This window comes from Enhydra lutris, unplaced genomic scaffold (assembly GCF_002288905.1).
Source record: "Enhydra lutris kenyoni isolate GAN:26980312 unplaced genomic scaffold, ASM228890v2 scaffoldscaffold9, whole genome shotgun sequence".
Taxonomy (NCBI): domain Eukaryota; kingdom Metazoa; phylum Chordata; class Mammalia; order Carnivora; family Mustelidae; genus Enhydra; species Enhydra lutris.
In genome coordinates this window covers 51,212,865-51,232,752 of record NW_019154093.1, presented here as the reverse complement: position 1 = coordinate 51,232,752, position 19,888 = coordinate 51,212,865, and the positions used below count along the sequence as shown (strand labels likewise).

General features: G+C 39.7%; 1 protein-coding gene across 1 annotated transcript in view; it reads left to right on the top strand.

Annotated features, from left to right (window-relative positions):
- The window catches only part of LOC111143263 (SSX family member 2 interacting protein), a 42,344-nt gene extending 28,336 nt beyond the window's left edge, over positions 1 to 14,008 (top strand). Inside the window, exons 9-14 of the mRNA XM_022496883.1 lie at positions 2,693 to 2,843; positions 5,030 to 5,166; positions 5,502 to 5,675; positions 8,660 to 8,774; positions 9,072 to 9,237; positions 13,158 to 14,008. Of these exons, the coding sequence (XP_022352591.1) occupies positions 2,693 to 2,843; positions 5,030 to 5,166; positions 5,502 to 5,675; positions 8,660 to 8,774; positions 9,072 to 9,237; positions 13,158 to 13,326 (912 nt within the window). The 3' untranslated portion in view covers positions 13,327 to 14,008. The remainder of the gene's footprint in view (positions 1 to 2,692; positions 2,844 to 5,029; positions 5,167 to 5,501; positions 5,676 to 8,659; positions 8,775 to 9,071; positions 9,238 to 13,157) is intronic.
- Positions 14,009 to 19,888: the final 5,880 nt, after the last annotated feature.

Here is a 19,888-nt window from a genome sequence, read left to right as displayed (position 1 = left end):
CACCCCAGAGTTCATGTTTTTAACCACTACGCTGAGTATCCTTTAAATAGTTTAGGTATTGTGTACTTTAACCAGGCTTGACTTTCGGAATGAAATATTTATTAACTTTGGGAACCAACTCATCATTCAGTCCAGAAATTTGCAGAATGAACTTTATGTTCTGGTGCCCGGAAAGAAAAAGCAAAAAGGAATTTCGACTCCTTCCTTTGTCTCATTTGGGACTGTTACAACAAACTACCACAGACTGGGTGGTTAAGAACAACAGAAAATTATTTTTTACCGTTCTGGAGCTGGGAGGTTCAAACTCGGGATACTAGTAGGGTCAATGTCTGGGGAGAGTATGTCCTCCTGGTTGCACATTGCCAGCTCTTTGTACCCCCTCCCCCCACTTCCATGCTGGAAAGAGGAGCTCACCGGAGTCCCTTTTTAGGGGCCCTCATCCCATGCATGAGGACATGACTTTTCATGACCTCCTCACTTCCTGAAGGCCCCACCTCTGAATACCCGCATATTGGGCCTTAGAATTTCACCATGAATTTGAGGAACATGAACATTCCGTCCATTGCATCATTCAAGAAACTCTTTTGGGGAGATGGGGCATAGGCCAAAGTAATGGTTACACATCTTAGGAGCTGTAACAGGGTGATACAAATGTGCTGAGCAGAGGAAGTGTGGCAATCAAGGAAGGCCTCACAGACAAGAGTGACCTTTGAATTGGCTCCTAAAGTTTGGGGGTAGAAGTGTGTGACACAAGGGGAGTAATATGTGTGGAGGTCTGAAAACAAATCATGTAATGGGGAAAATTTCTTTTAACTTAATCGCTTTACATGTTTAAATTCTAGAGTCAGGCAAGTGACTAAAATCTAAAAATAAAGTTGATGGGAACTGCTAATTATCAGCAAGTCATCAGAACTTGTTTTATAAACCTGTATGAGGGGATTATTTACCTTGTGGTATCACTAATTATTAAGCACATCCTACCTTCTACCTCTTTTTTCCTTCTTTTTAAAAAAAAAAAAAAAAAACATTACCTGAATGTCTTTGAAACTCCCAGTCCAGGACCTGCTTGACCTCTGCCTTTTCTGTCAAAGTCTGTCACTTTTTGTTGTGTACGTGCACAAAGCCCTCTCCTGAGTGAGCAGTTCCCATTTCTCCCGCAGCGTCTGTAGTTTTTGGCCCCACCTTTACTAACATTACCACTGTGTATTCAGCGCAAGTAAAGAGTAACTCAAGGAGACCTTTCTCAGATGTTTCAATTCCCCTCTCCTTGCCACCACAGCCAGTGGGGAGTCTCGCGTATAATTCTTAAAAATTCAGATGTTTACCTTTGGAGACGCAATAATCTCTTAAGTAGATTTCTTGTTTTTAAAAGATCTGCTTTTCTAGAACTTTTTTCTCTTGCAATTTAATTCTATTCCTTCTTTTCTTTTACGGATTTTGGAGCTGTTACAGCAAGAGGAATAAGATTAACCTTAGAATGCCTAGGTAGCCTTGAGGTTTCATTAATTTATTATTGTGCTTAAGTATAGCCTTAACATATAGCCAAAATTCAAGTTAATTTTTTATTTTCAGTGTGTGGTTTCAGTTTGATTCAGTCTGGGCAGTGTGAAGCAATTGTGTTCATTTTTTTAAATAATGGAATTATAGTATTCTGGCATGCTTTAACACACAGAAGGTGTGGCTCCTTGGAAGAATTCCTGGCAAGTGGCTCCAGAGGCTACTTAGTAGCTCCAACCTGCTTCCCCTGGGAGACCTTGACCTCTGGCAGCCTTTGATACAGTTCTCCCCGCTGAGGTGCTCCCTCATTCCTGCCGTACCTGCCTGTGGGAACAGTCTGATCAGCATTTCTTTCATCTTTGGTCTGTTTTCTTTTTTCCCCAGCAAGATATTTTATTGTTCATATTAAGGAAGTATATCTCTGTCCACTTTCCTGGATGTTAACAACAAATTTAGGACTTTGCAGATTATTATGCAGATGTGTGTGTGTGTGTGTGTGTGTGTGTGTGTGTGTGTGTGTGTATAATACATATTTTTATTTATGTAGCTGCAGATTATTTTGACATAATATATGTTAGTACTGTTTGCCTATGTTCTTTATCCTGCTTTGATTCTGTATGATTCTTTGTCAGTGGTTTGCTGTATTTTCCTATGATTTAGTGTCTTGGTAGAGTAAAAAGAAAAAGAATCTCTAGTTTTATTTTTTTAAATTATATAAGAAAAATAGGATTCACAGTTGCTTTTATTTTGTAGATAACCTCACTGGTTTATTTTTTTAAACAGACTAGGATGGGAGATAAGTTGATCTAACTTCAGATCTCAGTTCTACCTCTTGGCTATATGATAAATGGGCAGTATCTCTACTTCTCTAAGCATCATTTTTCCCACATTGTAACATGATTTGGGAATTAATTAGCATATGAGAGCTCTAACATAACACTGGACAAGTAGGGAATAACTCTTCCTCACACAGCTCCGTGACTCTTGTCACTAACTATATTTGGATTCAAAGTCATATATGATGAGGCCTGAATTGGAGAATTTCTGTCTTTAATATTAGGTCACATATGCATAAGAGACAGCACAGAAATGATTTTGATGGGTATCTCTGATAATCAGTTTGATTACTACTGCCTGAGTATCTGGAGCCATTTTAAGATACTAGTCTTTCCTTCTCAATCTCTCTTGCTCGTAGGTTATCTCTGATGCTGAAGAAGATGCTGGGGAACTGAGTAGGGAAAGCTTGTGGGACCTTTCCTGTGAGACTGTGAGAGAGCAGCTTACCAACAGCATCAGAAAACAGTGGAGAATTTTGAAAAGTCATGTAGAAAAACTTGATAACCAAGGTAACTTACTGTCTTGGTGCCTGCAAAGTGAGTTGTGACACTCGGTTCTTAATTTCAGTCACTTGGAAAGTCACGTCAGGGGCTCAGACCCTGAAGTACTGGAGCTCAGTTTGATGGTTTGATAATCAAGCTTCTATCTACTTCTGGAGGTGAGGTTTGAACCTCACTGAGAAATACTTTCCCCTCAGTGAATCTTTCTCTGAACCATCAATTCTGAGTGCAACGTACAATTGAATAAGTGAATTGAGTCTCTTACCGATCTTGGAAATTAAGAATTATTATTCGTGATATGGTATAAATATGAGCCTTTTGCTTATTATTCCTAGATACTTGCATACTCCTGGTTCCTACTAATTTATTTTTAAGTTACTTTCAGAATAATAGATGTTTAATATAAAATATCAATTAGGAAGTATATGAAGTAGAATATTCAGGTTTCTGTTTCTTGTTCATGACACTTAACAGTTTGGTGCTTATCTTTCTGGATTTTTCTGTAGGCATTTACAAAATATATATTTTTTGAAGATTTTATTTCTTCATTTGATAGAGAGCACAAGCAGGGGGAGCAGCAGGCAGGGGGAGAAACAGACTCCCCACTGAGTAGGGAGCCCAATGTTGGACTTGATTCCAGGACCCTGGGATCATGACCTGAGCCAAAGGCAGATACTTAACTGACCGAGCTACCCAGGCACCCACAAAATATTTATTTAAAAATATATAAAAAACTGGGGTGCCTGGGTGGCTCAGCTTCTGACTCTTGGTTTCAGCTTAGGTCATGATCTCAAGGTTGTGGGATTGAGCCCCATGTGGGGCTCCGCACTCAGTGGGGAATGCTTGAGATTCTCTCTCTCTGCCCCTTCCACTGCTCATGCACATGCACTTGCGCTCTCTCTCTGTAAAATAAATAAATAAAATCTTTAAAATATATATATATATATATATATATATATATATATATATAAACAGAAATTAAACATTACATATTTTTTCTACACTGCTTTTTTCATTTAACACTGTATTTTAGACACCATTCCCTGTCACTGCAGATAGTATAGATTTACACTGATGAATGTATTCTTTATATTTGTTAAAGTTTGCATGCTTTTAAATCAAGAAAAAGTTTCTGCTCAGTAAATGAAGTCTGTTGAAAGAAAAGTTATTCTAAGTGTCAGAAGTCATAAAATCACTGTCAGTTGTCTTCAGTAGTAAAGAGTAATCAGCAAAATTTTGTGCCAAAATTAATTTACATGAGATTTTATTGATGTCAATCACCATCTCTTAGTAAATGGCAAGTCTGTTTAGTCTTTGTTGAATAGGAATTTGCAAGCTTTGTAGCACTGCATTGATCTTTGAAGAAGAGTCCAAAGTAGTTTATGGATTTGTTAATTATTTTTCTCTTTTGTGAATATCGATTGTCCATTATTTTAAGATTTTATTTATTTGAGAGAGAGAGCAAGCAAGTGAGAGAGAGAGAGAGAGTGCGCGAGCGTGCGCTAGCAGGGTGAGGGACAGAGGGACAAGCAGACTCCCTGCTGACCAGGGAGCCCAATGCAGGGCTCGATCCCTGGACTCTGGGTCATGACCTGAGCTGAAGCCAGATGCTTTTAGGTTGTCCAGTTTTAATTAGGACATAGTCTTGGGTAAATAGGGATTACAGATTAAATGTTCATAATAGAACTATTAGTAAAGATATCATTTTAGTCCAAAAATAGTACGAATTTGTAGTTGTCATGAATCCCTTATAATAAGTTGCTTTGCTTTTTAAATTTTTTCATAGTGCTAAAATACTATAAATTTAGTTGTATTATTATAGCTTATGACATTTTTTTTTTCAAAGATTTTATTTATTTATTTGACAGACAGAGATCGCAAGTAGGCAGAGAGGCAGACAGATAGAGAGAGAGGTGGAAGCAGGCTCCCTGCAGAGCAGAGAGCCCGATGTGGGGCTCCATCCCAGGATACTGGGACCACGACCCGAGCCGAAGGCAGAGGCTTTAACCCACTGAGCCACCCAGGTGCCCAGCTTATGACATTTTTAAAGGGCAAAGGGAATAAGTACCTTTTAGGAAAACCTATGAGAGTCCAGAAAGAGAAGTTCTGAGAGCCTTGATTTTTAACTATAATTCAGAAAACACCATAAACTGAGTGGTGTAAAAACCTATATCAAATGACTGGTTTTATGTTAGTTTCGAAGGTACACCTAGAAGGTTTTAACGATGAAGACGTCATCTCACGACAAGACCACGAACAAGAAACTGAAAAACTCGAGTTAGAAATTCAGCAGTGTAAAGAAATGATTAAAACTCAGCAGCAGCTTTTACAGGTTGGTGTGAGTTGCCTTTTCAAGCTGTTTTCCTGTGAGAGCGGTCAGGATTTTAACTGAGCCTTGCTAGATTGTTGCTCCTGCGTCTCAGAAGATCTGTAGCGTTGGTCTTTTTTCTGCTCTCAGCTCAGTTCTTGGCTTGCTCACAGGTAACAACGCACGCTGTTCCTGAGGCGGGACTTCGCCAGCTGGAAAATGAGAATCCTTGCTTGCCTTTCTGGTTTTTCATCATTTCTGTCCTTCCCTGAAAGTTTGAGCCTGCTTCCCTTGCTCCAATTTTAACGGGGAGCGTTGCAGGGACCCCCTGGAACTTAATATGTTTCCAAATTTAATAGCAGCAGCTCGCTACGGCGTGTGACGACGACACCACCTCCCTGCTACGCGACTGTTACTTGCTGGAAGAGAAGGAGCGCCTCAAGGAGGAGTGGTCCCTGTTTAAAGAGCAAAAAAAGAATTTTGAGAAGGAAAGACGAAGCTTTACAGAAGCGGCTATTCGCCTCGGCCTAGAGGTATTTTCAACAAGTAGCTTTCCTTGCAGAGCTTTGGGGAGTTCTAGGGAGGCGCAGCAGACTGCATCCAAGTTCTGCCTTTGGTTGTTCCTTTGCTATCCGGTGTTTGTTTTTTGCAAGTATTTTACCAGTGATCTTATAACTGGAAGGGATTGTAAGCACGTGAACTACTTCTGCCTTTACCAGATTTGGGAATTGAAACTTTTCTTTTTAGGAAACCATAAGCACCCATTATCCCCTTTGGGTGGGCTTTCTACTAGTGAGTGTTCAGCTTCCCACAGGAGATCTCTCTTGGACACTTGTGATCTGGCCACTGTCAGTAGCTACAGCATCAAAAGACAGTGCGACTGAGAGCCTGTTTGTTGTTTAGGAAGTGGGGGAGGGGAGTATGAATGGAAGCTCTCCTCCCCACCCCAGTGATATGTGCATACCCCTTCTACAGCTCGCTTTTTAACTGAACAATGTGTTAACCTACATATTTCCCTTTCAAAAATTATAGAAGTAATGTGTTGAACATGGTTTCAAAAATAGAAACCCGTATAAAAAGCCACAAAGTGAAAAAATATCACCCATTCTTACCGCCAGTTTCATTCCTCAGAGGTAACAACTAACTTGTAATTCTTCTGGGAAGTACAATTTTAACTTTAATATACTTCAGCCTTTTCCCCTTGATAACAGTCTGTTGATTCCCCTGCTGTGAAAGATAAAGAATTTCTATCCTTATCATACCTCCCATCTACACTGTTCCTCACCTAACTATATACATATATTTATAATTTTTAAATTTATATATTTATAAATATATATATATAGTTAGGTGAGGTTAATAATTTAGGTGAATAATTTAGGTGAGGTTAATAATATGATGAAGAAGTCATATATATATATATATATATATATATATATATATGACTTCTTCATCATATTATTTTTTAACCTTTTTAAAAACAGTTTCTTATGGTTGACTTTTTTTTTCTTTAAATATTATATTTAATGTTTCCATTTCATGTTTGCTCCTCTTGAGACAGTGTCCGTTTATCCCCTCAATGAAAGCTGAAATTCTTGGAGTCATCCTTGTTCCACTTCTCTTGTCCCTCTCCTTCCCAGTTTTTGTCTGTGCTTTTCTTTTTCATTGTCAAGTGTTAGCCTGTGAAGTAATACAGGTGTAAGTACTTTGGGCAAGATTGAGACTTAACACTTGAAAGAAGACTGACAACATCGTGATTCTGTAAATGTTCATTCTCTAACCTAGTAATACATTTGGCCACATGGAAAATATTCCGTGTTATTAAGACTGCTGCCTGGAAGAGAATCTTTCATATATCCCTGTGTAGTGAATCCCTTGACTTTCTTTGTACCTTTATGATTTCCTGACTCACATTCAGCTTATGTCTCATGTTATCTTCTTTCTTGGGTTCCTTTTTCAATTTGCTATATTACCTTCTTGAGTAATTTTTTTCGTAAGTATTGTGTGAGTGAAAAGTATACTGAATTCTAGAATATCCAAAAACAAATTCATATGATTGGTTTGGCTGGATACAGAATTTAGTTTCCAACTTTTTCTCTCAAAACTTTGAGTTATTCCCTTTCTTCGGCTGTTTGGTTTTACTAGTGAGAAGCCTGGTTATTATATAGCCTACTTATACAGTACTTTGTGGATATCCTGCTTTGTTTTTGCCTTCTCTCCTTCTTTTCTCCATCTTTTTATCTTCTTAAAGTTCCAAAATTTTACTAGGATATATCTAGGTGTAGCTCCTTTTCAACCTCAAGACACTGTATTTCTTCCATTTAGGGATATTTTCTTTAGTTCTGTATTTTTTCCTTCTCTAACTTTTCTTGCATTCTGGAATGCTTTTACTAGGCAAATGATTGGCCTCCGACTATATCTATAGATTAACTTTATGTTCTGAATTCAGGGATTATTTTCTCACTTTTAACTCTTCCCTTCATCCACAGAGTTTTTATTTTAGATTTGTCTTTTTTCTTGTGTCCTCATTTTTTGCTTTTCTTTATATAGCACTATATTATTTTACAGATGTTCATAAATCTTATCATTTGTACCAGAATTTTTTTAAAAGGGCCTCTTGAACTATCTTATCTCTGGTCAAGTCTCTTTATTTTGGCTATTTTTCTCTCATGCTCTTAGTTTTCTTCAAATGTCTGGTGATGCATGATTTTGTATTGAATTTAGGAATGAAAGACTATGTTCTGTTTAAAGTAACTAGCATGGAAGTCCTCCACAGCTGTGAAAATCTGTCTCATCAATAGCTAACTTTCTCAGAAAATTTGCACCAGCATTTTCTCCTAACTTCAGGGAACCTATTTCTGGGTCTCTGTCTCCCAGCCTGTTCCAAGAGATACTCTGGTTACTTGGTGTCCTGTTCCCAGCTCTCTGTAGGAGAACCTGTCTGCCTCTGGGCACTGGGGCCATTGGGGCCAGGGAAGGATGGGAAGGAAGCGTGAGCGACCTGAGGGCTGAGGGAGAGTTTAGGATTATCAACTGTTGGAAAGGGGAAGGTCTGACAGGTGCCCTCTTGTGGTTTAGTGGTGATGGCTGCCGACGCTGGTAGATGTAGAGGCTCAGAGCAATGCCTGGTAAAGTTACAGCTCCTTTTTCTCAAGGGATTCATTTGCAGTGGATATTTTTCTGTTGTTTGTAATTCTATATTTATAATGTTCTGTATGTTCAGGAGTTTAGCTAATATGCTATGATTTTTGTTTTTGGATTGTCCATTTGAGTTTACTCAAAACATGTGAAAATAGTGATGAGTTGTTTATTAGGTGAAATGGGTGATTTTTTCTTTCTTAAATATAATTTACTTAAATAAAATTTTTCTTAGTTTTCTAGGTTAATTCATTTGACTTACAAAATCTGTATGATAGCCAGAAAGCAAACACCAACAACTACAGAAGTCATGGGAAATGCCAACAATGTGAATGTTGAAATATTGATCAATATTTCTTTGGTTTGCTTGTTATGATAGAGAAAGGCATTTGAAGAAGAAAGAGCCAGTTGGTTAAAGCAACAGTTTTTAAATATGACTACCTTTGACCACCAGAACTCAGAAAATATGAAACTTTTCAGTGCCTTCTCAGGAAGTGAGTACTTCATTAACTCTTTAATCAGAAAATGCATGTAAATAGATACTGTCCATTATTAATAGGCAACTTTGGAGATCACCAAATATTTTTAAAACTAGATCCTTAAATGTTTATGGAATATGCAGAAGAGATGGCGAGATTAGCTCAACCGGAGTCAAGGGCTAGAAGGGGCCACCCACCTTAACTTGTTCTACCCCAGACCTCACCCCCTGCAGAAGATCATCATAGTTAGTACCCTTCACCTTGTTGATACCTCACCATACACACTTCCTATGTTCTTTTCTCTCTTTACAGCTTCTGATCGGGATAGTCTAACAGTGCACTCGAGGCCACGGCAGAAGAAGCCTCACGGCGTGTCTAACGGATCTCTGGTTTGCGCATCCAAACTTACTAAGTCTCTTCCCGCTTCTCCTTCTACTTCAGACTTTTGCCAGACACGTTCCTGTGCGTCTGAGCATAGGTACTGGTCTGTAGGTGATGTTTGCATGTTTCTGTCCCACTGCTGGAGTTGCACTGCTGAGGGCAAGTTGGCACTTCCGTGGTGTTAGCAATGGTAGTGGCTTTGGAGAGGATTTAGTAGGTTGATCATTTGTTGTGCAAGTATTTATTGGGTGGCCATTGTGTAAGGACACTTGTTAGGTGCTGGGAAGACAGTAGTGAGCAAGGTAGACCTGGTCCCATTCTGCTGGGAGCGAGATCATATGATGTTATTCCTTTCATTTCACATCCAAAGTACAATTTAAAAAACAGTCTTATTTACAGGAATCACTTAGTATTTTGAATTCTTTAATTTTATTAAATAGAAGGATATTTTCATCATCTTTGTAGAATATATATTTTAAAATTTCTTTTGCTATTCCCATTTTATTGGTGTTGAAGGGCAAAGAACTGAGAAAAATGTCCTCATAGTGACTGGTAAAAATCTGTGCTCAAGGATGACAGGGTCACAAAAAGTTGTTCCCGAACCCCAGGAAACCCATATATTTCTTTCTTTTTTTTTTTTTTTAACCCATGTATCTCTATTAACTGATACATTTTGGTATTTTTCTCTGTGTCAAGTTGTTAAATCACCTTATAAGGTGTAAAATCAACATTTTGCCTCAGAGCCTATTCCAAGGTTAATTAGCTAAGCACATAGAACATTCCTAGTGAGAGAGGAATAGAAAAGAGCAAAAGGATACCTTGGAAAGTGTGGTGGTGATCTCTTCTCTTAACCAAAGTGGGAGATGGTAGCATGAGGGCCGGTGTGTTTGGCAGGTTCCCTAGAGAGCAGGGTTTGGAGCTCTGGTATGCTTGACCTATGGTTGTGAGAGGCTAGTCTGGACCTAAGTGTTGAAGAAGCCCATTAGCCCGTGGACCAAGAATTTCAGAATGAAAATATGAAGCTTAAAAAGAATAAGACCCTGTATATATTGTTGACTTGTAAAAAGAGTAGGACCCTAAATATTGAGGGGCCAGAAAGAGCGTGGGAAGAGTCCTCCAGGCAAGTGTTCCACCTGAGGCAGAACACTGGTGTGTTTGTGGAGGACGAGTGGTGTTAGTGAGCAAGACCAAGAGGGGAGAGGGATGGTGGAGGGTGGGCAGGCGTCACATCCTGTAAGGCCCTGGGTGAGTAGATGAGGATACCAGCTTTATTATGTAGAAGTTCAGGTATCTACAGGTGTAGAGAGAATAAAGTCATGATGCCCTGTGTACCCATCACCCAGCTTCAACAATTATCAACTTGTGACCATGTTGTTCATCCATAACCCCATTCTGCTGCCCCCACACACATGCACATACTTGACTTCTCATTTGTGAAGTATTTTAGTCTGTATTTGTAGGGTCGGATTATTGTTCTGAGGGCAACAGGAAAAGCATTGGAGATGGGTAAACAGGAAAGTGAAAAAAAAAATCTGTTTGAAAAGGTGACTGTTTTCTTATGTGGGAAAAAGACTGTAGGAGCCCATGCTACAAGCCAGGAAACACAGTTAGGAGGCGTCTGGGGAGTCGCAATGAGATGGTCACAGTTTAGGCAAGGGTTGTAACATGAAGGCAGACATGATGAGATTTGGAATATATTTTGCAGTTAGAGCCAACAGATTGACTAATGGGTGAGTTTGGGGAGTGAAAGTTTGATTTACAATCAAAAAATAATGTAAGGTCAGTATTGTCTTATACAGAATGTTATTAAACTCCCAGATTTGACCAATCAGAACCACCTGTATAAATAACACAGATTCTAGTTACCGTTTTCAGCTAATGCGTTCTGTATCCGAGAGAGCACATAGCAGTTGCCTCGATTATTTTTATGTCTCTACAATTCTTACTTTTTAATCTAATTATTTTTAGTTAATAAATATTTGCATTAATAATCCTTTAGGACATTATTTTGTGCTAATAAAGTTAAGTCCAGCATTTAGTACCTACATCACAGGGTGTTAGGAGATTTCAGTGATGATACATTTAGAGCACTTAAAACAGTACTTGGTCCATTATCAGCCTTCAGTAGCAGGCTATGAAAATAAAAATACATGTAAACATATATGGATTATAAAAGTGCTTTTCTCCTTCATGTATTCTGAGGGCTAAACAACATCCCTGACATAGAAACAATTTTTTCTTATGATTTTTATTTATTTATTTGACACAGAGAGAGACAGGGAGAGAGGGGACACAAGCAGGGGGAGTAGGAGAGAGAGAAGTAGGCTTCCTGCTGAGTAGGAAGCCCGGTGGGTGCGGGGCTTGATCCCAGGACCCTGGGATCATGACCTGGGCTGAAGGCAGATGCTTCACCACTGAGCCACCCAGGTGCCACCTAGAAACAGAATTTTAAGCATAAAGAAACTCCACTGAGCTATTCATGTTCATGGTCATTGGCCTCTGAAGATAAAACACAGAATTGAGTTACTAGTTATCAGGAGAGAAGCTGTGGAGCTTGACATAGTTCTCAAAATTTTGTTATTTGGTAAATTTGGACTCCTTGCTCTTGAAGCACCTTGGATCTGGTTTTGTAATAAGATTATAACAAAATGATAGGAGTATTTATAGCTAATTTCTACATCAACAACCTCATTGCTTCTTCACTGTAGAATGGAAAATTTTACACAAAGTAATTCAGGTACGAAATTACAGAGAAAATTTAGTTGATCATTGAGCTCATTTTGTCTGAGATGGCAGAGTTTCCCAGGGCTGAATTATAAGCAAGTTCTTTTTTTCTTTTAAGTACTGGCAAATAAGCATAAGCAAAATTTTTAATTGTTTTGGGTTTCGATTTTTAGAATTAAAACAATTTTTTTTTTTTTTTTTTTTTTAAGGATTGGCACATTGAGTTTGAGTTAGTAAGCCAAAGTTACAAAAAATGCATAGTTAGGGGAAAAAATGTACATTTGTGGAAAAAATTATATAGGATATTTAGTTGGTAAAAATGTTTCATTTGTTGACTTAACTCCTTAGATCTGAAAGTAGTCATTTAGGCAGATTTTTTTTCATTTAGGCAAATTTTTTAAAAAGATTTTATTTTTTATTTGAGAGAGAGAATGGGTGAAGGGGGTGGTGTGCAGGGACAGAGGGAAAAGTAGATTCCCCACCGAGCAGGGAGCCTGCCCTGAGGCTCCATCCCAAGACCTGGGATCATGACCTGAGCTGAAGGCAGATTCTTAACCAACTGAGCCACCCAGGCATGCCAGATTTTTTGTTTTGAGGTTGGTCGCAGAATACCTCTCAGATTGTGTCATTGAAGGGTAGCAGCTGTGTCTGTGTTCAGACACTGAGATTGTTACCCCCAGACACAACTGAGCATTGGTGTAAGTGCTTAATGTGTGTTAACTCAGTTCCACCTGCCCCTATGAGGTAGATGCTATTATTATTTCCATCTTACAACTGAGGAAGCTGAAGAAACAATGACTAGTGAGCTGAACAGGCCAGCGGGGATGAGCCTAAACCCTCTGACTTTAGAGTCTCAACTCCTTATTGCTTGTGTCAGCACTCGTTAAATAGCTGTGCAGGGTAATGGCTGGGTGGAGGAAAGCTTGCATGAGCAAATGGATGTGTGAGGAATAAAACAAAAAGATTATTAAATAGTGGCAGGAAGACGGGGACATAAGGATATATGAGCTTTCAAATTCTGCATGTTCTATCTTAGGCCTCAGCTATGTAGAGAACTTCAGAGTAGACCAAAGAAATAAGTAAGTAGTTGGGTAAACAGATAAAAAGGTAGATAGATAGGCTAAAAGTGATAAATTAGGACGTTTTGAAACACTTCTTTGTTCCTAATCTGTGTGTCCTCAGATTTTACTCAGCATAGGACAAGGGGCAGTTGGAATTTAGACCTTCAGGCAGAGCTTAAGTATAAAAGAAGGAGGAGATGATTATTAAGATCTATCTTTCTTTTCCCAACAGCTCCATTAGTGTACTGAACATAACTCCTGAGGAAACTAAACCAAATCAGGTTGGAGGAGAAGTTACAAGTCAGAAATGGAGCACGGCCCCTGGATCACAGGAAGGTTGCTACAGTGGCTGCTCCTTGACCCACACGAACTCCCATGTAGAAAAAGATGACTTACCTTAGACGTGCAGCCTGGGCTTGTTCTCACAAACACGTTCACCAGATTGCATATCTCAGCTGAAACAGGGTGTGTCATAAAGTCCGTCGTCTCTGATAATTTAAGATGGTCTGAGGTGTTTGTTTGGACTTTCCTGTTCCTCCCCCAAAGAGCTAAAATGTTGAATCTATTTAAAAGGATATAAAAGCTTTGGATATGTATTTTTAGTAACAGAAGCATCTGGTTCTGTGAATAGAGGAATGTATATGTTTGGATGGGAACAGAAGCACTAGAATGAGTTTCCTCTTATAGGTATTAAAAAATAGCACTTTTAGGAAACCGATTATTGTAAATGTTTAATTTTGTCTCATATGTAGTTGGCATTGGAAGTTTAGCCTTTACTTGAATGTACACTGTAGATTTTTAACAAAGCAAGTTCTATATTTATTATGTTTAGTGTGATTTGAAATTTCCTCTTTCATATGTTTTAAATAAAGTGAAATTTATGTTTTGTACATAGATATACATGATTATGTTAAGAGGCTTTAAGATTTAAAAATTTTACACATCCATAATTATAGTATTTCATGCCAATAAAATTTTTTTAGTGGTATTCTGTTTACAGATGTGTTAGAGCCATTGCCACATTATGTTTAGGAATTTTTTGAATGCATCTGAGCAATAAATACTCAAAAGCTGTTCCATGAAGCTGACTTCTTTAGATAATTATCACTAACATTACATTTTTGAGATCTCTAGAGCAGCAGACTTTTATATATTTTGGATATTATAATTTTTCGAAGAACTTCTGATGATAGGTAGGAGAAGCAAGACAATAAAAGTACCTCGGATAAAACAAAGAATATTGTTTTAAGATATTTGGGGTGAGAGAAGATATTTAAGGTACCTGAATGGGGATATTTTCTTTACTACATAAGGACCAGTCCCGCAACCACAACCTCGGGCTTGGTATAATTTGGGGTATGTGCTGCTCATGATAAATCTGACAATGTGAAAAGCACCCAATTTTGTCTAAATACATCCTACCACTCTGGACAAACTTGAGTCCTCTCGCTTTCAGAACTGCTTGCGTGTTTCTGCATGTTGTTAGTGACGACGATACTTGTAGGCCCGGGCTCGTTCCCAGAAATTGGACCGCAGAGATTCGGCGCCGAGCCCTGTGTGCGCATAGAAGCCTGCACAGATCAGCCCGGCTCGAGCCTGCAGGGCTCACCTGCCTTCCCATTCTCTAGTGAGTAGTCAGCCACAGACATAACGCACCCTGTAGGGCTGTTCTATTTAAAGTCAGCATATGAAAAATGGTCTTATTTTTGTCCTCCACCCACTATATAGGAGTTCGTGTAGCAGCAGCCATTTTTTTCAGGGCTGAGAGACTATCACTGAGTATCAGACAAGACATTAGTGAAACTGCCTGTAACTCGATAACCACATTTATAGTCTCAAAAAGCTGGCCCTTAAAGGCAAAGCAGTCACTCACGACCTTCAGTGTGATGCACGGTCACTTCTTCACAGTATTAAATATTAGAAATGACATAAAATTTCCAAGATCATACCATATCCCAAAAGAAGAAACAGCTGAGCTTTAATTTTTTTTTTTTTTTTATGATTGAGCAGTCACATGATCAAAGAAAAGCAATCAAATTTTAAAAATAGTCCATGATACATTTGTCAGGAACTTTTTTGTCGGGGGTTTCCCTCATAAACTTTGCCAGAAAAGAACACTTTCGTGTTTGAAGTAAGTCTCACTCTAGGGAATAGTGCATTCCATGACAATGGATTTCTACAAAGGAGCATCTATTTTTTGTTCTGTTTCCATTTTTTAAGTTGGTTGCATTCTCATATTGGAAGGGAAAAGTCCCACTTACTTTGAAATCTAAGGTGTGGGGAAAAAAATACAGTGAAATAAAAGCCCGGTTCATTGTACTTTTGATCAGAAGTCTGCACAGATAGCTAGAAATTGCATGTTTGACCTGGGAGCATCCATTTTGCTTTACTGTAAATTCCAGCTCCAAAGGGATTCCCAGTCACACTAAACTTCCCAGATTATGGGAATGGTTTCTATGTTGGAAAACTCCTGACTTCACACTTACAACTCCTGGGATTTTGCTTTCCTTCCCTTTCTCTGGGTATTTGCAGTGTACTTAACAATCCAGCGATGCTGCGGTCTTACGTTGAGCCATGATTCAATGATGGTACCACAGGGAACCTTAGCTTTCAAGTCCTCCTAATACTCTTAAACGTTTTCTTGTTCATCAACATGTAAATCCGCAACCTTGCACCTCGTTTGTTTTTACATGCCATCCATTTTGAATTCCTTTTTTCATTTTGAATTTCCAAAGGATAAAAGCGGCCATGAAAATTAAGAGAAAACTTGTATTTCCTACTCCTTAAAATTTTTTATCTTGAATTTATGATGATGAGAAACTTAGAAGAATCATCATACCAGAAAATTAAGATTAAAATTTAACTGAATAAGTAGGTGTTGGGTTTTTTTGGTAGAAGCAATGTAATACATATTTAGATTTGCAGAATAGTCCACAGCAATTGTTTTCCCTATGGTATAATTAAAACACTTGTTATTTCAAAAGAGTTCCATGTTTCCTACCTTAGCTTACCAGACTTGGGTTTAGGTTTGTAGTAACATGGCTATTGTAGGAAAACACGTTCCGTGCTGTGTGATGGTGCTAGGAGGTCGTAGGTGTGTATGACCAGAAAGTGTAAGCCGGCAAGCCCGTTGTGTGATTGCCCTGTTGTAAGATCTTCAGAGTCTGTTCCTAGGTTGAGTTTAAGGTAAGTATGGGTCACCCAGGCTCGTAAATTACACTTTTCTCTGTATTTGTCCTTAATTTGTATCACTGTTTTCCTAAGCATTTATGAAGTACCTGTTGTATGTCAGGACGTACTGCTATGTTTCTAGATAGTTAGGTGCACAAACGCTACCACTGCGAGCCTCTGAGTTGAATGGGAGACTGGCTATTTAAACCTAAACTAGAACAAAGAACGGGACATGCCATTCAGGCATTTGGTCTTGTAATAGAGCCTGGAGCGATTTTTCTGCACATGACAATGATGTGGCTGGGCATTTAAAGTCTTTACATGATTCCTATGGAACGTACTGTGTAATTTATCATTTTGTTTTGCTGCGTTTTCATTTTGTTTTCTACGATCAGAATACTGTCCTGCAGGGATGCCTGGGTGGCTCAGTTGGGTAGGCGTCTGCCTTCGGCTCAGGTCATGATCCCAGGGCCCTGGGATCGAGTCCCAAATCGGGCTGCCTGCTTCTCCCTCTCCCTTTGTTGCTCTCCCTGCTTGTGCTCACTCAATGTCAAAAAAGTAAATCTTAATAAAAAAAATACTGTCCTGCAAAGCAGTGTAAGATTTTTCTCCCCACAAGAACATATATTACTATCTAATAGAAAATGCATTTGCAAAGATTTGGGACATGTTAAGGAAACTAAAATAGATTATTCTAGTTCTTTTCTAAATATATTTTTCAGGAGGGATACAAAAATGAAGTGGACTATTGATAAATTATTTGATAAATTTAAAAACTATTTCACTTGACTGGTCAAGATTTTATGTTCTTGACATTTACACATAAGTGAATTCAGAGGATTCAGAAAGTACTGTAAATGCCAGTAATAAGTCCCTGGTAAAGGTCCACCTCGGTCTTCTTATATTTAAGATTCAGAAATATTTGTACCTAGTATGATGCTTGACACATGGTAAAAAGATAATTTGTTAACAAGAAATAAATAATTTAGCACATTGCTTCACTGGCATAAATACACTACCAGATTCTCAAGAGTGTAAGAACCTTGTTTTATAATTTGGCAGGGGGGGTTGGAGGGTGGGAGTCCTATCTCCAGCCCCATCTAGCTTAGTTGTTTGTGTAAACTATTTAAGACAGAATGGGCCATGTTACAAAAAAACAAAACAACAATAACGAAACCCCACAAAATCAGTGTGGCTCTACAAAAACTCAACTCTTGCTCATGAAATTCTTGCTGATGTGGGTGGGGCAGTCTTCCTCCATCTTCACGTGAGCCATCCGGAACACAGGGTCTCCAACTTTGTCAAATCAGGAAAACCGCAGCCTGCAGGCGGTGCTGGGTGTTTCTACAGACCAGACTGAAGGAGACCTGCTTTACACCCACCTCGCTTTGTCCAGAACCTAGACATACGGAACCAGCCTAACCTCCCCTGAGACTAAGAGGTATGGACCTCGAAGCCACGTGCTGGGCGCTTGACGGTTTGCACCTGATGCAGGTGCGTTTGATAGCTCATCCCTTCGGTCATTTACTTAAATAACCGCCGAAACCTATTACCTGGTGCGAGGGATTTATCACTGATTACAAAAGAGTCAAATATTCTTAATTTTGGAAAGGAATATATTTTAAGGAATGTATTTAAGCCTTCTTTTACCTTCTCTAAACTTTTCATTATCATGAAAAGTCCTGAAGTGTCCAGATGGTAGTTTTACAGGTACTAAAATGTTCAACATTCACATCCTCTTTTGATTCCTTGAATAACAGAATATTAACCTTCCTATTTTTAAAGAGTTAGTAACAGACTCAGAACCTAAGACACACAGCTGATAACTGGTAAAATGGGAGCTTGAAACCCCAATCTTTTGATCCCTAAATTTCCAGCTTATTCCAGGCCGCTACGGTGCCTTTTGGGATCCCTTTTTAAGTGAAATTGTTTGGTTCTTAATCCATAATTCGCCACTATAATTTTCTGCACTAAAGGTATTGATCATTCAGTCTGGGTGCTAGGCTCAGTCTTGTTTTAGGGAATAGTTATCATGATAATCCCATTCAGAATTGAACATTTATCTTTTCAAGACTGGGGCATTAAGGATCTTAAATTGAAATAGTTCATAGGACATAACCTAAGGGCCACTGAAAAATCCCAAGATATACCTAGACAACCTGACCTTTATGCCCTGTCTTTGTTCACTCTGGACTCTGTTCGTGTGCCATTTCCCTCTGTGACCACAGTCACAATGACCAGAAACACTGTGCACAAGTAGTAAAGAGAATTTTTAAATGTCACTGTGTGGTGAAATGGGCATTGGGGTGCAGTTTTGTTTTGTTTTAAGATTTTATTAATTTGACAGAGCACAAGTCGGGGAAGCAGCAGGCAGAGGGAGAAGAAGAAGCAGGCTCTCCACTGAGTAGGGAGCCCAACATGGGGCTCAATCCCAGGATCCTGGGATCTTGACCTGAGCCGAAGGCAGATGCTTAAGGACTGAGCCCCCCAGACGCCCCTCGTGGTGCAGTTCTAAGTAGCAGTGGAGCAAAGCAACACAGGGCCCTGTCCCAGCTCCTCTGCTCTGCCATCTTGGCAGGAACACCATCACAGTGGGCAAATACATGAAAATGATTGTGTTAGCACAAACCTTTAGTTATGGTCCCTGAGGTTGAATCTTCACTTTTTACATGCCTCAAGATCTTCTTTTGGGGGTGACAGGAGTGGGCTTGACTGGGCCTGGGGTCACCATCCCAGCTGCTAGACTGTTCCACAAAGGGTATAACCGGCAGTTCCAATGCCATCATCACAGCAGACTTCTGCCTGACCCTGGCTGTAAGTGGTGGAAACCCAGTTGGAAGTAACTTGGATAAAAGGAGAATTTGGCAGCTTGTCTCATAAACCACCAAAGAAACACTGGTGACGTGCCCCAACAGAACACGATGCCAAATCCGTGGTTGGAAATACAGGGCAAAGGGTCCCTCCCATCAGGAGAAGGGGCTGGCAAGGCCGGTGGAGGCTGCCGGGACTCCAGGCCCATGTGAGCAGAAACCCAGTCCTAGAGACCAGGCCAGTGGTTCTCCTCCACAGCTAATGTGGCAAGAAATAAGTGACAGTAGGGTATTAATGCTTGCAAATGAATTCCTTTTTTCGGTGTTCCTTAGAGCACATTCAAGTATTCAAGTATATCCCTATTACCCTTCCCACAAACTGCACTTCATTAGGTCTCTTGAGAATAACAGAGGCCTATTGGGGGGAAAAAAACACTAGCCTGGGCAGCCAGACTGCGATCAAGAGGGCCCGCAGCACTGGGCAGCGCTGCCCACCCGAGACACAGTGGCACGTGTAAACATGATCCCACGCTGCCTGCCCCTGTTGGTTGGTTTGCTCTGGAACGAGATGGTTCTCAACCTCCAGGTTCAAGTTCACCACTTCCACCTCAAGTTCACAGAATATTCTTCCCACTGAAGTTCGAAGAGTCTTCCAAAACTTTTCTCCTGGCCTACGTTTTCTCCTGGAATTCCTCAGAAAAATAGTCTGACCCATTGCTGGCTGACCCTGGCAGTGGGAAGAGATCTGAAATGAGGTCCCCAAAGCCAGGCGACTGGGATTCTATTGTTGACTTTCTGGAAGTTGCCTGTGCAGGCTACCCTTTTAGGAGATGCAAGGGCACAGTAAAGCGAGAAGAATGGGGGCAGTGGTGTGATGGCAGGTGACAGGAGCAGCTCTGAGGATTCCGCCTTTAAAGCCTACTTTCTGTTCTGTTGATATGAAGAGGGGAGAACAGGGCTCTGTCTGCAAACATTCACCTGT